Source organism: Asparagus officinalis, unplaced genomic scaffold, assembly GCF_001876935.1.
Source record: "Asparagus officinalis unplaced genomic scaffold, Aspof.V1 AsparagusV1_Un433, whole genome shotgun sequence".
In the NCBI taxonomy this organism is placed as follows: Eukaryota; Viridiplantae; Streptophyta; class Magnoliopsida; order Asparagales; family Asparagaceae; genus Asparagus; species Asparagus officinalis.
Genome location: NW_017972698.1, coordinates 163,944 through 181,408, shown reverse-complemented (window position 1 = coordinate 181,408; position 17,465 = coordinate 163,944). Strand labels below are relative to the sequence as shown.

Below are 17,465 nucleotides of genomic sequence, written 5' to 3'. Positions count from 1 at the left end.
GTAGGAGTGGAGGCTATGTCGTCGGTGGTGGTGGGGAAGGGGGAAGCGTTGGTTGGGGAGGGGAGGTCTTGGACCAGATTAGGAGGAGGAAAGGGATCGAGTTTTAAATGGGGAAGAATAATGGTAATTTTGGAATGTTTTCTTGGACAGTGGGTTTTAGGGCTTGGTTGAACTTCTTTTTCAATATTAGGCCTTTTTTGTTATGGTTTTCGGGCTTGGGGTGGGGATGCATGGCCCAATTAAATTTGGTTCCCCCGAGTAATTTTCCCAAAAAATAAAATAATAAAAAATTAGGCAAGGTCAGTCTCCCTCCCAAGATCACGTGTGTTATAATTTATTCATCATCTGCATCCTCGTCTCATCAAGATTCGTATTCTCTCTCCCGCAAGCAGCTCTCGTGTTTTATTTAATTGCCCCCAGTCATCTATCTTTCTCTAATAATTCAAATTTCCTCTCATAATATATTCACCACGCCTCGCACATGCTCCTCTGCCTCCAAAGCTAACACCTTTTTGTCTCTCCTCTTTCACCCTCCACTCTTAGCAATGGAGGAAGCAGCAGCAGCCCTCATCACTTCTTTGATCCCCACATGGAGCGCTGTGAGTAAAACCAAATCAAAACCCATTGTACCAGTTCCTGTTTTGTTTCGATTCTATCCTCTAATTTAGCATTTGGGTTCATCTTAGAATTTTTGATCAGGTGATTTTGTTTTAGACCCTGTTCGTAAAACGAAACAAAACCCATCGAATTAAGTTTGTTTTGCCTCACATTCTATAATCTAATTTAGCATCTGGGTTCATTTTCTATAATCTAATTTGTGGGTTCACTTCCTTAATCCCCACATGGAGCTCTGTGAGTGAAACAAAACTAAAGCTATCAAACCGATTTCTGTGTTATGTCGATCCTGCAATCTAATTTAGCATTTGGGTTCATCTTCGCATTTGATTTTAATTAAAAAAATTCTTGCGATTTTTTTAGACACTGTTGGTAAAACAAAAGAAAACCCATCAAACTGATTTCTGTCTTATTTCGCATTCTATCAGTCTAATTTAACATTTGGGTTCATTTTGGTATTTGATTTTGATGATTTTGGATTATTTTGCTTAGGTGATTGTGCTGTTCTCTTATTTGGGTTACTTGGCATTGGCTGGATCTCTTCTTCCTGGCAAGATTGTCCCGGGTGCTGTCCTCTCCGATGGCTCCCGCCTCCGATATCACTGCAACGGTGGGACCCATTTTTTATTTTTCTGACATTATTGGTATTTTTTATTGTATTGTGCTTGATGTTTGCTTTCGGAGCTAACCCTCTTTTTATTTGATTTTTTTAATCAGGTTTATTGTCACTTGTTTTGTTGATGGCCCTTCTTGGGGTTGGGGTTCAAATGGAGTTGGTTTCTCCTACGGTACATAGTTTTTATTCGGCAACATGTATATGAATGATACATTTGCTTATTTATTAGTAAATTACTTACTTATTATTTGGTATTATAACCAAAAGAAGATTAATTCTTGTTATTTTTGAGTTAGTGACCTGTTTAGCATTCAGCATTTTTTTTGTTTACTTAATGCATTTAGCAATTTCATGCAGCGTAAGTTACTACTCTTCACAGTGATGCTCATTGAATTTGGAAAGTTGTTGCAAGACCAGCAAGTTCAATCTTTCTACTTGTCGTAAATTTCAAATTTTGTGAACTAATTTGCGGTACTTTATATATGAGATGAGCTTCTTGATAATGCGCAAACGCATCATGGAGGAGGAAAATCCTCTTTGAGGACACAATTTCTGTTGATTTGCAAGAAATGTTAACCGTATGGCTTAATTCTCATTATCCATGAGCTGTTAATTACTGTAGCATTTAGTATTCATGCATTCAGTCACTAGCCAAAGAGTTAAGAGCTCATTTGACAAATGAAGAACCGAACTTTTATTGATCAATAATCATGCAGTAATTTGCAAGGATAGTCCCTGGTATTAGTCAGGGACTCAGGGTATTGTTTACTGATGAGAATATTTGTTTGTGTAAGATGAATTTTCTTTATACAGTATTGCTTGACGAGCACGTACTGTCTGTATCCAAACGAACTATATCAATGCAGAAACATGGTATACTATGTATCACCCACTAAATGATACGTAACTGGGGTTAGGTCCCAATGGACTACTAGAAATTAGATAAAATTCTTCATTGACAATGACGGGAGCAATAAGATAAAGGGTCAGTAGGTCCTCAAACCACAACAATTTACTGCACTTAGGAATAAATGTTTATGCCTCTGGACAACTTACTGTTGTTCTTAATCGTAAACAAATTATTCAGATGCTTATATTATTTAAGCAATGCCTTCTTTGGGCACTCAATTATTGCTTTTCTGTAGTTGCGTGCGCACAAGCACAAGTTTGCTTATGCATATATTGATAAGTTTACTTACACATATATTGATAAGTTGAGGTTTATAAATTGCAGGTTGTAGCAGATAAAGGACTTGAACTGCTATCTGTTACTTTTATATTCAGTGTCTTGGTAAGTTCTATTTGGTTTAGATGAATTTTGGAACATGGCAACCTGTATCTGCTATCAACGTCTTACATATTTTAGAACTTCATCAACTTCATTATGCTTTTCTTAATATCACAAGGTGTCCTTATATCTGTAGATGGTGCCAAATTGGTAAAAATGTATACTATTATGGGGCAATTTTGTACTTCATTTGCTCTATATGCCAATATATGATGCCTTGACCAATTCACATGAGTCATCCAAGATAGAGTTTTAGTTTTTTTAAAACTTTTCTTTTCCTTCCCTTTTCATTGAGTAGTATCTGTTTTACACGGACAGTGATGAGCACTGACTCTAGTTGAAGTGATACTGTGGATGGTTACTGATTACCTTTTTCTAGGAACTTCTACCCCAAATTATACTTTTTTATATGAAATATTTGTGGAAAGAGAGCAAATGAATATCATGATAATTTACATACAAGACATTACATCTTTCTCATTCATCATAATTAATCTGCTCTGATGCTTATCTCTGACAAAGGGTCTGGGTGTATTTGTTTTGAAAGTTATGTATGCTTAATTATCTTTCTCTATATCTTCTTTTGTTAATTATCACACCCACAGCCTCAATTAAAGAAAGTTGAAAGGAGAAGCGGTAGAGGGATAGGAACAAAAAGTTTACACACATTCTGCCTAAAGTAAAAAGTAGATACGAAATGCATTTCCAATCAAATTACAATATAGAACTTCCCTTATCTCTGAGTTTCTACCTGGGTTCCGAGTGGTAGTTGGATCACAGGAGAATGACATTGTTATCCTACAGTTACCTTCTACAATTTGTTTGTCCCCAAAGAACCATAAATAACAAGCTACATGAATTCAGTTTGATATCATCTAACAATGCAAGTTAATACTGGCTGCTGAGTGAAATTTAAAGTAGCACCCTGTGTTCTAGTAAAATACCTGTAACCTGAAAAGTTACCCTAATTCCTGGCATTATTGTGTATGAAATAACCATAACTTTCTATTATTTAGTTTCCTGCATTTTCCAGTCAATCATGTATAAATGGTAATCCTTGAAATTGCTGACAATATGCAAAACAAAGTAGTTCCTCAGCAAATATTTTCCTTACACCATATATACCAGATGTTCAAAACTTCAAATATTATTTCAATGTCTTTAACGTTTTACATCAATACTTTCTGATGAGCACCATAGATTATAAGTTGATAACCATTTCTTTGAGTGCTGTTTTTACCTCCTAATTTATGATATGCATATTTCTCCCAGGTATCTCTGATACTCTATGCTATGGGTCGCAGCTCTTGTGACCAGAGTTCCTCCTTCAAACCTCACATCACAGGAAACATGCTCGATGATTGGTATGGAAATCACATTTTCATATTATCTGGTAATTTTAGAGTTTGATATCATGGGAAAAAAAACTTTCTTTTCTTTCCGGAAAGAAGTTTGAAGTAGGGATCGCAACTTTTGCTTTTGCTAAGGCAGGTTTCACAAGAGTATTGATTGTCCATTACCATAAGTATCCCATTCACTAGAAAACTTTTGCCAGCATTACCGTATGCATTCCTTAGGATCCACACGTGAAACCAAGATTTGAACTGTGGATTGTCAGTGAATGTTCTTGCTTGAAACAGGTTCCACAAATGCCACTTGAAATATTTTCTTTGTTTTACTTATAATTTTCACTAGCAAATCATCTCAATGAACAGAAGCTACTAGATGGTTCACCTAGCCATTTATTTGAATATGATTTCGAGAGACAAGTTCAACCCGTTTCACCCAATGAGAAGGCATTTTTCTTTCAATTCTTTGCTACTGATAGATTTCTTGATTGCTCTTGCCCATTGCACCTATATAGCAATGTCTATTTTGCACTGACACAAGAAGATCACTGATATGATTTCTCCTAGATATGGGAATATAACAATTACTGAAGAACCTCGGATACATATACAACATAGACACAACAATGCACACACATAAGTGCAAGTTTTTTGTATTATTAAAAGGCTAAGACACGAAGTAATAAAGGAACAACAAAAGTTCATTTTCTATATGATGCATATCATGGAAATATCTGACAGGTAATAAGAGTGTGTATAGAGTGCCTAACTAGTGTATAAAGATTAAGATGTATAAACTTGAAAATATATATGGGGTGCATGTTATCAAGTTAATCTTTAAAAGTATCATTTAGGGCACAATGGCAGCCTGTTTGAGTTATTGGAGAAGCATGGGTTGCTGGTTGTTGCCTCCATCATGTGCATCAGTCTCTTCTTTCGTAGCATCGATATTAGAAGGAATTAACACCGAGCAATCTCATGGTGGAACATATTATCTTATTTGCTACTGAATCAAACTTTCAAAAACTTCTTACTTCATATGTAACCTAATATCTTCTTTTTATATTTGATTATGAATCCATTTTTAGCTTCCATACATTCTACATGTATATTTGAAAGCTTAAAATTGGTTTTATTTCTTTCATCCCGCTTATATGTTTACTTGGTTAGTTACCATCTGTTCTATTTTTTAATTGCGCCATGCAGGTGGTTAGGGGCACAGCTGAACCCTCGATTTATGGGAATCGACCTCAAGTATGTGTTCATTTTTCAGCACTGTATCTTCGTTGAAAATTTACAAGTTCCAGACCTTGGATTAAACATGAATTATACTTATGATGATTTGTCTTTAGTCGTGTCTTTAGTCGTGCTATTTATCTCTATTCATTTTTCTGTTGCCTCTTTTTGCAGATTCTTTTTTGTTAGAGCTGGAATGATGGGATGGTTATTCATTAACCTCTCTTTGTTAGCAAAACTCTACCAAGCTGGCAATGTCAACCTTTCGGTCATTCTTTACCAGCTCTTTTGTGGGGTATGCTGAATTTGATACCGACTAAAGCATGCATATAGCACATTTTACTAAATCTTGTTTAACTTTTTTTGTGCAGCTTTACGTTATAGATTACTTCTTTAATGAAGAGTTTATGACCTCAACGTAAGTATATCAGATGGCTTGAATGATTTTCAGCGTACCTGTTAAAGATATATTATATGCCAGCCCTGCTCATCAATTCATTGCAAGTGCCAATTTAGATACTTATTCTTCTCCGTTCCTATAACAACAACAACAACAACCAAGCCTTTATCTCAAATGTTTGGGGTCGCCTACATGAATCTTATTTTTCCATTCCATTCTGTTATGGGTCATCTCCTCCGTTAAGTTAGTCTTAATCATATCCTTCTTAATTGCTTTTAACCAAGTCATTCTAAGTCTACCCCTAGATCTTCTAGCCTCATTAACTCTAATATTATCGCTTTTCCTAATCGGTGCACTAAGGGGTCTCCGTTGTACACGACCAAACCATTTTAACTGTCAGTAACCAATACGATGAATCATTGGCAAATTCTGGTAACCTTGACGGTTCTTACTACCTTTATTTAACCTTGAGACATGACCCATTTTCTCTAACCCATCAGCACCAGTTTCTTTTGCTTCCATTTAGTTATTAAATTTTCTCTGCATAAAAACTCCTGAATGTCTATAATTCACCTTTAGCCAATTATAGATGGGAGGGGGGAAAACTAGTCTTTGAAAAACAGATGTTATGATTTACTAAATAACTTATGTTTCTTATTGAAATAAAGCACACAGTGGTGTTATTATTTGATCAGTATTTCATTCACAGGTGTTGTGTGTGACCAGTGAAATGTAAGATTTAGATCCTAAGTTAGATAGGATGCAAGAAATGAATAGACTCATAACTGACTCTAGAAAATTAGTCTTCGAAGAATCACATTCCGATAATTGAATTGATTGCGGAGTTTCCTTGAAACGGGCATTGCTTGCATTTTCTTATCTCTCCTGAGGGATATTTGTTAGGGTACACACCAACAATAACGTCTCGAACGGAGACGTAATACACAGAATAAATGCACAATATTAAACACAGTACTCACAGATATACGTGGTTCACTCATTCGGAGCTACTCCACGGTGCAACGACGACGCCAAATTCTTTTATATCCCAAAAGAATATATCAAAGAGAACACCCTCTCTTGATCAGATACACTCCAAGAACTCTCACAATCTCTCTCTGTGTTTTCTCTCTTACTCTTCTATGAGAGGAGTTGTTTCTGAGATGAGTTTTTCTTAAGAGTTTAGGGTCCTATTTATAAGTTTGGAAAATACTATACATAAATAAAATATTATTAGTGGGATCCGCCACTAATAATAATATATTTATGGGACCCGTATCCTTTTTCTTTTTCCAAAATTTCGGCCACTGTTTTCCTTCTTTGTCAAAGAAGGTGAGCGGCAAAAAAAAACGTGAACTGCTGACAATCTCCCACTTGAAGATTTGATTGAATATCGATCATATCTTCACACCACTCTTGGTTACATCATCCGGATGTCATGTATCTTTGGCGTTTTGCAAGGCCCTCAATATTTCAACAGAGGCCATATGAGGCTGCATACAGCCTCACATTCTCAAGCGGAACGGGTTTGGTTAACATATCGGCTGGATTATACCTTGTATCAATGTTCACAAACTTAAACTCGTTCCTGCTTTGCCATCTCCGTATGGCATGATGCTTCACGTCAACATGCTTGGTCCGAGCATGGAAACTCGTTCCTGCTTTGCCATCTCCGTATGGCATGATGCTTCACGTCAACATGCTTGGTCCGAGCATGGAATGCGTCGTTCTCTGACAAGTGAATGTCCGAGCATGGAATGCGTCGTTCTCTGACAAGTGAATGACACTCTGACTGTCGTAGTGGATGAAGTATTTCTCAAAGCTTACTCTAAGCTCGAGAAGAAAAGCCTTCAATCATAGCAACTCCTTTACTGCTTCTGCTACAGACACGTACTCAGTTTCAGTTGCCGACAAAGCCACAATATCTTATAGCTTGGATCTTCAACTTATCGCTCCACCACCCAAGATGAAGATGTAGCCGCTCGTACTCCTTCTCGAGTCTATGTCCCCGGCATAGTCTGCATCACAAAAGCCCTCTAGCTATAAATCTGTCCCGTCATACTCAAGACAACGGTCGGACGAGCTTCTCAAGTAGCGTAGAAGTCATTTGACCGCACCCTAGTGTTGTTCCCCTGAATTGCTCATGAAACGGCTCACAACTCCCACTTATTGTGCAATATCTGACCTCGTGCACACCATCGCATACATCAAACTCCCGACGGTAGATGTATATGGTATGTTGGCTATGGACTCATGCTCTTCAGCAGTCTCTGGTGCTTGGGTCTTCGATAGCTTGAAATGGCTTGTAAACGACGAGCCAACCGGTTTAGCTTTCTCCATGCCGAACTTTTCAAGAATCTTTTTAATGTAGGCCTTCTGAGACAACCTCAGCCTCCGTGTTGATCTGTCTCCGATGATCCTCATCCCCAGAATCTGGTTTGCTGAACCCAAATCCTTCATCTCGAAGCACTCAGAGAGACGCCCATTGAGTTCTTCAATACGGGCCAAGTCGGGCACTGCAATCAACATGTCATCAACATAAATCAAGAGTATCACATAGGATTCGCCATATCTCTTGATGAAGCAGCAGTGGTCTGTGTCACATTTGAAAAAACCGTTCTCCTCCATAAAGTTCTCAAACTTCATGTACCACTGTCGTGGAGCTTGCTTCAGGCCATACAAACTCTTGCGCAGACGACACATAAGGCCCTCCCTACCTCGTTCCTCAAAGCCCGTTGGTTGATGCATATAGATCTCTTCCTCCAAATCTCCATAAAAGAATGTCATCTTCACATCCATCTGTTCTAGATGGAGATCTCGAACTGCCACAATGCTCAGTATAGTCCGGATCGTGGTCAACTTGACAACGGGAACGAAAACATCAGAATAGTCTATCCCTGTTTTCTGCTCATAGCCCATCGCTACAAACCTCGCCTTGTAACGTCTCCGTCCATCGGCTTCATCCTTGACCCGATAAATCCACCGATTGTGAAGAGCCTTTCTCCCTCTTGGAAGCTTTACGAGCTCTCAAGTCTCATTCTTCATCAAAGACTTTATTTCTTCCTCCATAACAGACTCTCACTCGCCCCGAGCTTTGCCGATCTGTTGTACCTCCTCATAGCTCTTTGGCTCACCACTGTCAGTCAGGAGAAGATAATTCATGGTGAAAAGGTACCTCTTTGGTAACCTCGGATTTCTTAGAGCTTTGCGAATTACGATCGGCAGCTCTGCTGGATCCTGCTGCTGTGCATCCAGCACGTTTTCTTGGTCTTCGTCTTCTATGCTGATTGGTATCTCACTGCCATTCTCACTGTCAGCAATATCTAGGAAAAGAGCGGGAGATAGCTGACTCCCAATCACCTCTTCGGTCTTGTACACCGCATTCTCATGGAACACGACGTCACGACTGCGCACCACCTTACGCGCATCCTGATCCCAAAAACGGTACCCGCATCCTGATCCTAAAAACGGTACCCATACTCATCTCCTTCATAGCCGATGAAAGAGAGCTTCTTTGACTTTAGATCAAGCTTTGACCGGTCTGTAGGATTGGTCATGACATAGACGTCACAACCAAATACTCGTAAGTGCTCTAGCTTCAACTTCTTTCCGATCTAAGCCTCTTCAGGTATCCTATAACTGAGAGCCGCGGATGATCCGCGGTTGATCAAGTATGCAACAGTATTTACAGTTTTGACCTAAAAGCTCTTGGGCAATCCGGAATGGATCCTCATACTTCTGGCGCGCGCCAAGATAGTGCGATTCATACGCTCAGCCACTCCGTTGTGCTGAGGTGTGCCTGGGACGGTCTTCAGTCTCCTAATCCCATAGGACGAGCAGAAGTTCTCGAACTCTTGGCTGCAATACTCGCTTCCATTATCAGACTTTAGGCACTTCAGCTTATTGCCTGTTTCGTTCTCCACACAGGCAAGCCACTTCTTGAAGACGATGAAAACATCTGACTGTCCTTCAAGAAGAACACACATAATTTTCTAGTGGCATCATCAATAAAGTGATAAAGTAAAGAGAATTTCCAACAGATGGGACTTGCGCAGGTCCCCACACGTCGGTATGCACCAACTTTAATTTATGTAGTTTTAAAGCCGATCCGATCTTGTTAAAGCTCACCTTCTTTTGTTTGTCTAGGATGTAGTCCTCACAGAAAGTCAGATCGATCTTGTTCAGACCCGAAAGCCTCTCTCCCGCGGTCATAATCTGCATCCCCTTCTCGCTCATGTGGCCAAGTCGTCAATGCTAAGTCATGCAGTCGACGGATGATGATGATGATGCTTGTCCTGCGATAAGCAAGTGGTCGATCTTCCCGTTGGTGATGTAGAGAGACCCCTCACGTTTGCCGTGTGCCACCACCAGAGCGCCCTTGGACACCTTCCAGCTTCTTTACTCGAAGGATACTCTGTAACCGAAGTCAGTCAGTTGCCCGACTGATATAAGATTTCGCCTGAGATCCGGTACATGCCGAACGTCATTCAGCATCAAGGTGGTCCCGCCCTCCATCTTGAGGGTATAATTTTCCTTCCCGGAAACCTTGCAAGGTTAATCATCATCAAGATAGACTGTCCCTAAGTCTTTCTTTACGAACAATGAAAGCAGCTTTTGTTGTGAGGTTGCATGGAAAGATATGCCAGAGTCGATGATCCACGCATCGCTTTTATCTTCTAGGGATAGGAGAAGCGCATCCGAATCCGTCTCGTACATGAGATTGGCTGCATCGTCAGCCCGATCATCCCATGCTGATGCTGGAACAGAAACTCTGCAGTCCCGTGCAAAGTGACCATTCTTTCCGTATCTGAAGCACTTCCCTTCACCATAACCATTCGGGTTTGGTCCTTTAGACTTCCCTTTGGATTTTGATTGGTCTCGTCGTCCTCTACCCTTCTTCTGCGCACGCCCTCATACCTCGACATGCAGAGCATTCCCACTGCTAGAGGCCTCAGTTCCTGAGACTTTACGATGAGATTCTTCATCCAGAATTGTCCCAATCACCGTGTCGAGCTTTATCTTGTCATTGCCATTGGCGTTGCTCACCGCCATCACCAAATTCTCCCACGAATCTAGTAGACAAGAAAGTAACAGAAGAGCTTGGATCTCATTGTCGAACTTGAGATCTACTGCAGCAAGCTGTTGCACCACAGCCTGAAATTCGTTCAAGAAGTCTGCCACGCGAGCTCTTTGCTGTATCTTTAGATTGAACAGCTTCTTCATCAGGTACACCTTATTTGAAGCAGACGGCTTCTCATACAGCGCCTCCAAGGCCTCCATCAACACCTTGGTAGTGGTCGCATGCGAGACGTTATAAGTCACATGCTGGTGAAGATTGAGTCTGGTGGTGGCGAGTGCTTTACGGTCGAGCACCTTCCACTTATCGTCGTCCATTTTCTCAGGTTTCCCCGCCTCTCCTTGGAGGGATAGGAAGAGATCATTCTAGTACAAATAGTCTTCTATTTGCATCCCCCAATATCTAAAATTTTGACCGCCGAATTTCTTAATTCGAAGCCTATTATCTTCAACTGTAGATCCCATGGCGAAAGATTACGTCTTTATCGAACCGTATTTGTAAATAGTATCATATTTGTGAATAGTATCGTACACGTGAATAGTACCTAATACCTTAAAAGAGTAAATAATAATCTAACTTATTTTCTGATGTGGATGATCCATTTTTAGTGGCAGCCACAGAGCATACGATAAGCAGATATATATACTATCCATTTTTAGTGGCAGCCACAGAGCATACGATAAGCAGATATATATACTCTAAGCCAGGCTCTGATACTAGTTGTCAAGGTACACACCAACAATAACGTCTTGAACGGAGACGTAATACACAGAATAAAGAAACAATATTAAACATAGTACTCACAGATATACGTGGTTCACTCCTTCGGAGCTACTCTACGGTGTAACGACGACGTCAAATTCTTTTATATCCTAAAAGAATAGATCAAAGAGAACATCCTCTCTTGATCAGATACACTCCAAGAATCTCACAATCTCTCTGTGTTTTCTCTCTTACTCTTTTACGAGAGGAGTTGTTTGTGAGATGAGTTTTTCTTAAGAGTTTAGGGTCTTATTTATAGTGTTTGGGAAACACTATGCACAAATAAAATATTATTAGTGAGACCCACCACTAATAATAATATATTTGTGGGACCTGTATCCTTTTTCTTTTTCCAAAATTTCGGCTACTGTTTTCCTTCTTTGTCAAAGAAGGTGAGCGGTAGAAAAAATGTGGGCTGCTGACAATATTTATTCACTGACTTGATGTTTTCAATTTTATTTTCTTTTTTTAGGATAAAAAACTCTCTATTGTGTTATTGCGCATATTAATTTTATCACAATCAAATTTACTAATAGGCATGATTTTATATGGTTACAGGTGGGATATCATTGCTGAGAGATTGGGCTTCATGTTGGTTTTTGGAGACCTGGTTTTCATTCCTTTCACATTTACAATTCAGGCATGATGTGGTCCACTTGCATCAGACAATTAATTGTGTCTGTTTGACATACTACTAAAGTACCAAATCTACGAGCTTATTATCTAAGTTAGCATTTATAACTTCAAGTTACTACTTGGAAACCTGAGTGTGATACGAGTGACATGGTTAAACTTATTTTCGAAAATATCATTCGTTGCTTGTCTAAAGTATTTTGTCTTTCTCAGATTCATATCAATTGCACGGATTAGATTACTCATTCTAGAAAAGGATCATGCGTTGAGGATCATGAAAGATAGTCATCAGCTTGTCTTGAATGGAACAAATTTCATGTTTCATCTTACATATTTGGTCTTTTTTCTTACAGTATCGTTTTAGTATTCTTCATCACTCGCAGATAACTGGAGTTTGTTCCTCATTTCCCCTTGACACGGGTTTCAATAAATATACATTTTGAGGGAAATTTTCATACCATTTCATTGCAATGGTTTGTTTATCAATATGTGTAGTTGGCAATCCCCATGCCTCTTGAATTTTCTTGCTCCAAACCTGCAGATCTTTTATCTCCACTTCTAGATTGACCTCGCATATTTGATCTTAATCATTGTTAGACTAGTTATGTTTTGCTGTGCTCAGCATATTGACAATCAAAAAGGTTTGAAAAATTGAAGATTGGCACACATGTTGTGGTTGAAACAATGAGTTTGTCAATGTATTTTTTAAGTTTCTAACCTTCTACAATTTTCTCTTTTTCTGAATGTTTGAAAACGTTTTCTCAAGTTTTCTAACATTTTTTCTTCCCATATATATATAGTGCTTTCTATGATTTTGTCACTTTAACATTTTCTCTCCGTCCAGGGTTGGTGGCTTCTGAAAAACAAAGTTGAACTATCAAAAATAGCTGCCATATCTAGTTGCCTAGTTTTTCTCATTGGGTGAGGTTCTTCTATTTTACACACATATCCTTCAGAATTTTAAGTCTAGAACGACTCGTAATCTATTGAATTTTGCATGCATTATGTAGCTATCAAGTATTTCGAGGCGCCAACAAACAAAAACATGTATTTAAAAAGGACCCTAAAGCTCGCATATGGGGTAGGCCTCCAAAAGTCATTGGAGGCAAACTACTAGCTTCTGGTTACTGGTAAAGTTCACATTTAGTTTTTTTTTCATAGAAATCCAATATTTCAGTTGCTTTTCTTTGAAAAATATTCAAGAACAACCAACTTTCATGTGGTAGGGGAATTGCAAGGCACTGTAATTACCTTGGAGATTTGCTTCTAGCACTTTCATTCAGCTTACCATGCGGAACAAGGTACTTAGATAATGCTATTCTCAATTTTTTCACATCTTGCACCCAAATTTGGTTATTTGATCCATTTGATTGTGATTCATATGATTTTAATATAGAAAGATGTAAGTGACAAAATAAAGTTTCCCCCTAAAAAATGATAATGTTTTTTAGTTAAAATTTCTACGTTTTTAAGTTTTACTTACCAGTCTCGTCGTTTGTGAAAATTATAACCATGTTACTAATTAATTTTAGTTTATAAATTTTTTTTATTAATAAATTCTATTCCTTGTAGTTCTGTGATTCCCTACTTCTATCCTATATATCTTCTCATACTTCTTATATGGAGGGAGAGAAGAGATGAAGCAAGATGCTCACAGAAATACAAAGAAATCTGGGCAGAATACTGCCAACTTGTTCCTTGGAGGATACTGCCGTTTGTTTACTAGGGGTGCATATTTACCTCTTGAAACTTAGGAAGCATATGGTGACCTTTATTGTAGTATCTTTGTACCAAGCAAAATGAGTGGATGAGAATTTAACGTTTTGTACGTAGAAGACAATTTAATTTGATTTGGCGCTTGCCTATGTAATAAGATGTTCATGTTCCTGAGTGTTCAGCCTATCCTTCGTTATACTGCCATTAAGTTTGAAGTGCTCTCTCTAAATTTTCAGAGGACATATATCAGAATGTTATGACATATACTTAAGAATGGGAGTGTAAACTTAGATGAATGTGTATTATTTCATTTAAAGAGGGATAATTTTCACTTTGACGTTACTTGGAAGGCCAACTCTCAGTACTTCTACATTAAATATAACTTAAATCCCATCTTCTTAAGCTTTAACTAATGGAAAATACTAACCATGCTACAAAGGCTTCCCTAGTTGCGTACTACCGCTGAGAAATAAGTTGGATAATGTATTGATATTATATTGCATATTATTTTATTAAACAATACTTACATAATATTCTTTTATTGTCTAGTTGGAGGGGATGCCTCTGCATCCACATCAATAGCTCGTCCTCTACACTTGAGAAATTATCGTCCTAACCGTGCTGCTAAACGGGCGGAGAAGCGTGCTGAGAATGCCGGAGGTATGTAATCCCAATCAGAGAATATGTTTAATGACTCGAATATGTTTAATATACTCCTTATCAGTGTAAAACCTGAGATTTTTGGTCCTTGAACAGATTTATGACTCGAATATGTTTAATATATTCTGCATGACTTATGTGCAATTGTAGCCTATACTTTTAGGCTTAACATTTGACCTCAAAAAGAATGCATCTGTTGTATTACAATAGTGCAAACAACTGTTTTCGTTCTTTTTTTCAGTTTTTTGAATTTTTATTTTTGGGTTGGGCAACAAAGATATTTAAAATGTGAATAAAGATAGACATTTAATTGAAATATGGATAAATATTTTATCTAATCCGAAATATCTGGACTACAACACGTCATGCTGCTAGGAGTATCTGACCAGGATAACTGGATAAGTATCTGAACCACATTTATACATGCATTCTCTACAAATAAGAATACTTCCGAGTTTTAGTTTTAGAACTTTGAACTTTAGCGCCAGTCACAACCAGTATCTATAAGAAAACAAATATGGACATGGGAACAGTGGTGCTAAAACATATGATTCAAGCCTATGAAATACTCTTCTCTTTTCAAATTAAACCATTTGCTTCGAATAAAAGCAGCAACGCAGAGTAGAGGAGGAACATAAGAAATCCATTAACATTATGCATTCTGCGTATTATACATTAAATATTGAACAATCAACTACTCAACTGATACAACTCAAGATGTGTCGACCACCCCAAATGTTATACATTAAATATTGAACAATCAACTACTCAACTGATACAACTCAAGATGTGTCGACCACCCCAAATGGGAAAACTGCTGAGCAAACAAGTGACCTACTCAACTGATACAACTCAAGATGTGTCGACCACCCCAAATGGGAAAACTGCTGAGCAAACAAGTGACGACTACTTTGATCAATCTCCAAACTAATCTTTAGCTACACATCTGAATCACAGCACACTTATCATAAACATCAACTGTGGGAAAAAGAAAAAGGCCAGCCCTTCAAGAAAACAAAAGGCCAGCTTTACGAGCAAAGTCTTCTTCGTCGTCCAATTCATCTTCTTCCTCTCCTTGACTAGCGTATTCTGTTTTCAAGTCTCCAGTCTCATTTGCCTCATAATCATACTCATCGCCTCTCTGGTCTAGGTTTTGCAGTCCTTGATCTTCCTCCATGGCATCGATCGCACCATCATAAGTTAAATCATCATCTCTTGAAGGGGTCGAATCCTCCTCTTCTTCTTCAACTGTTTCAGCCTTTGATGGTCCAAACTCAGTGATGGTACGCTCATCTTCTTTATTCGAATCCAGTACAGAACTGGGCTGCACCTGTTCAGCTACTGATGAAGGGTCAGAATACGAAACTCCTGCAACTTCGTTTCTCTGATTATTTTCATCACCATCACTCGAATTTACACCATCTACAGGGTCTCCCCCTCTTTTTCTCTTGAGAAGAGCACTCAGTGGTTTGGGACCTTCAAAGGAGAGAGAGCGTTCCGAGTATTGGTAGCCTCTGGTTGATTTCACTCCTTTTAGCTCTGCTAGGCTTTTCGGGCCACTGAAGTTCACAGAATCAGCATCCACTCTTTTGGTCAGCCTGCTTCCTAAGCTTCTTGAGCCTGCAAACGTAGGAGGGTCTTCACTTGATCTTCTTGTTCTATCATATCGTCTCCCTTGGTTACCAAGTGGTGGCCTAGTTGGTGATAGTCTGCCTCGATTTCTAGACAAATCCCTATCCTTTTCAGGTTGCAACCTGAAAGAGTCGCCAGAAGATGTCCCAGGAAGACTAATTCTACCTCGAAGTCGAGCACTTACAGAGCTTTCAATAGTGTGACCACGATATTTCTCCTCAACATAGCGATCATCGAGCTTTCTTTGTTTCAAACGATGTCTCAAATCAGCTCTATCTACCTCCTCAGGGCTTTTTTGTCTCTGTAGCACCCTCCTTTCAGGCAATAGTGATCTCTCAAAGCTCCTCTCAGATGAACTCCTGTGTTGTTTTATATCATAGTAGTCCTTAGCTCTTCCATTCTGCTCAAATTTATCTACGGAACTACTAAATTGATTTCTTTCATAGATGTTGGCAGACTTGAAGTCATTTAAAGTCTCCACTTTCCGCCCACCTTGAGCGGATTTCCTTCCAAAGTCATCTCCATCACGGAAATGAGCACTTCCTTTCATATTATATTTCTTGGCAACATGAACATCAAATCCTGAAGAATGTTCGCCAACAATCTCACCGGGCTCCACATCACTCTGATGGTTAAGGGACCTAGTCCAAGCATTGTTGCTGTTCACAACAGGAGGATGTACTGGCTGAAATCTGGGAAGATTATAGCTCGATGAAGGAGGTAACAAATCCTTTGCATGTGTTAAACCATTTAAAGATGAAATCTCAGCTCCGACACTAGGTTTTGCTGATGAAACTGGTGCTCTCGGTGCTAGTTCAACGCTCACTTTTGGAACGTTCTGCTGATTAGCACACTGCTTGATGCCCCAAGGTTCCTTCTTGAATGCCTGGGGTTGTTCTGGGAGTAACGGAGACGCCTTTGCTGCCTGTGGTGGCACGACATTACCTTTTGCATGCACTTCATGTGAGAACGGACACCTCTCGCCCTTCAAGCAGTAACCTTTTTGGAAAAAAATGCATGGCTCACTCCGGCTTTGCTTATTCATATTATAAGCAGGCGTTTGTGCCATGGGAATCGGTTTTGATGCCACAGCCAGTGTGGGGGGAATGGCAGGTCCTGAACCCGGAGGTACCAACAAACCATCCAGCGGCTGAAAAGAAAGAAGCAATAAACATAATATAAAAATGTTAATTTCTGACTACAGTATTTTAGAAATAATGTACAAATCTTTCTAAGCATGTTGTAACAAAAATAATTTAAATAATTTTTTATTTATACTTTTAGGTTTTTAATATAAGAACAATATAATTTGATGCAACACACTTTTCAACCCAAAAAAATGCAGACACAAGAATTTTCCATTTCCCTGGCTAAACTTGCAGCATAATACTCTAGAGGGGGAGAAAAAGAAAACACCCTATCCCGAGGCGATTTGTTTTTTACGTGGGATTTTTTTTCTTTTGTTTTTTTTTGGGTGTGGG

General features: G+C 38.8%; 2 protein-coding genes across 2 annotated transcripts in view; one reads left to right on the top strand and one right to left on the bottom strand.

The window, feature by feature from the left end:
- The first annotated feature begins 378 nt into the window (after positions 1-378).
- On the top strand, positions 379-13,907 carry LOC109827785 (delta(14)-sterol reductase). Its single transcript, XM_020394803.1, has 13 exons — positions 379-599; positions 1,108-1,225; positions 1,333-1,403; positions 2,466-2,522; positions 3,792-3,883; positions 5,075-5,122; positions 5,279-5,399; positions 5,476-5,522; positions 11,902-11,983; positions 12,821-12,897; positions 12,987-13,106; positions 13,203-13,277; positions 13,549-13,907. The coding sequence occupies exons 1-13, from the start codon at positions 546-548 to the stop codon at positions 13,700-13,702; spliced, it is 1,116 nt and encodes a 371-aa protein (XP_020250392.1). The 5' UTR covers positions 379-545; the 3' UTR covers positions 13,703-13,907.
- Positions 13,908-15,099: 1,192 nt separating this feature from the next.
- The window catches only part of LOC109827788 (zinc finger CCCH domain-containing protein 32-like), a gene marked incomplete at its 5' end in the record, with an annotated part of 4,639 nt that continues 2,273 nt past the window's right edge, over positions 15,100-17,465 (bottom strand). The window contains 2 exons of the mRNA XM_020394805.1: positions 15,100-15,116; positions 15,187-17,134. Coding sequence (XP_020250394.1) covers positions 15,359-17,134 — 1,776 coding nt within the window. The remainder of the gene's footprint in view (positions 15,117-15,186; positions 17,135-17,465) is intronic.

Bases quoted from the DNA above. Each gene is read 5' to 3' on its own strand.
- LOC109827785 (XM_020394803.1), top strand. From the start codon at position 546: ATGGAGGAAGCAGCAGCAGCCCTCATCACTTCTTTGATCCCCACATGG. The intron at 600-1,107 runs GTGAGTAAAACC...TATTTTGCTTAG, and splicing joins TGATCCCCACATGGAGCGCT to GTGATTGTGCTGTTCTCTTA. The intron at 12,898-12,986 runs GTGAGGTTCTTC...TGCATTATGTAG, and splicing joins TGCCTAGTTTTTCTCATTGG to CTATCAAGTATTTCGAGGCG.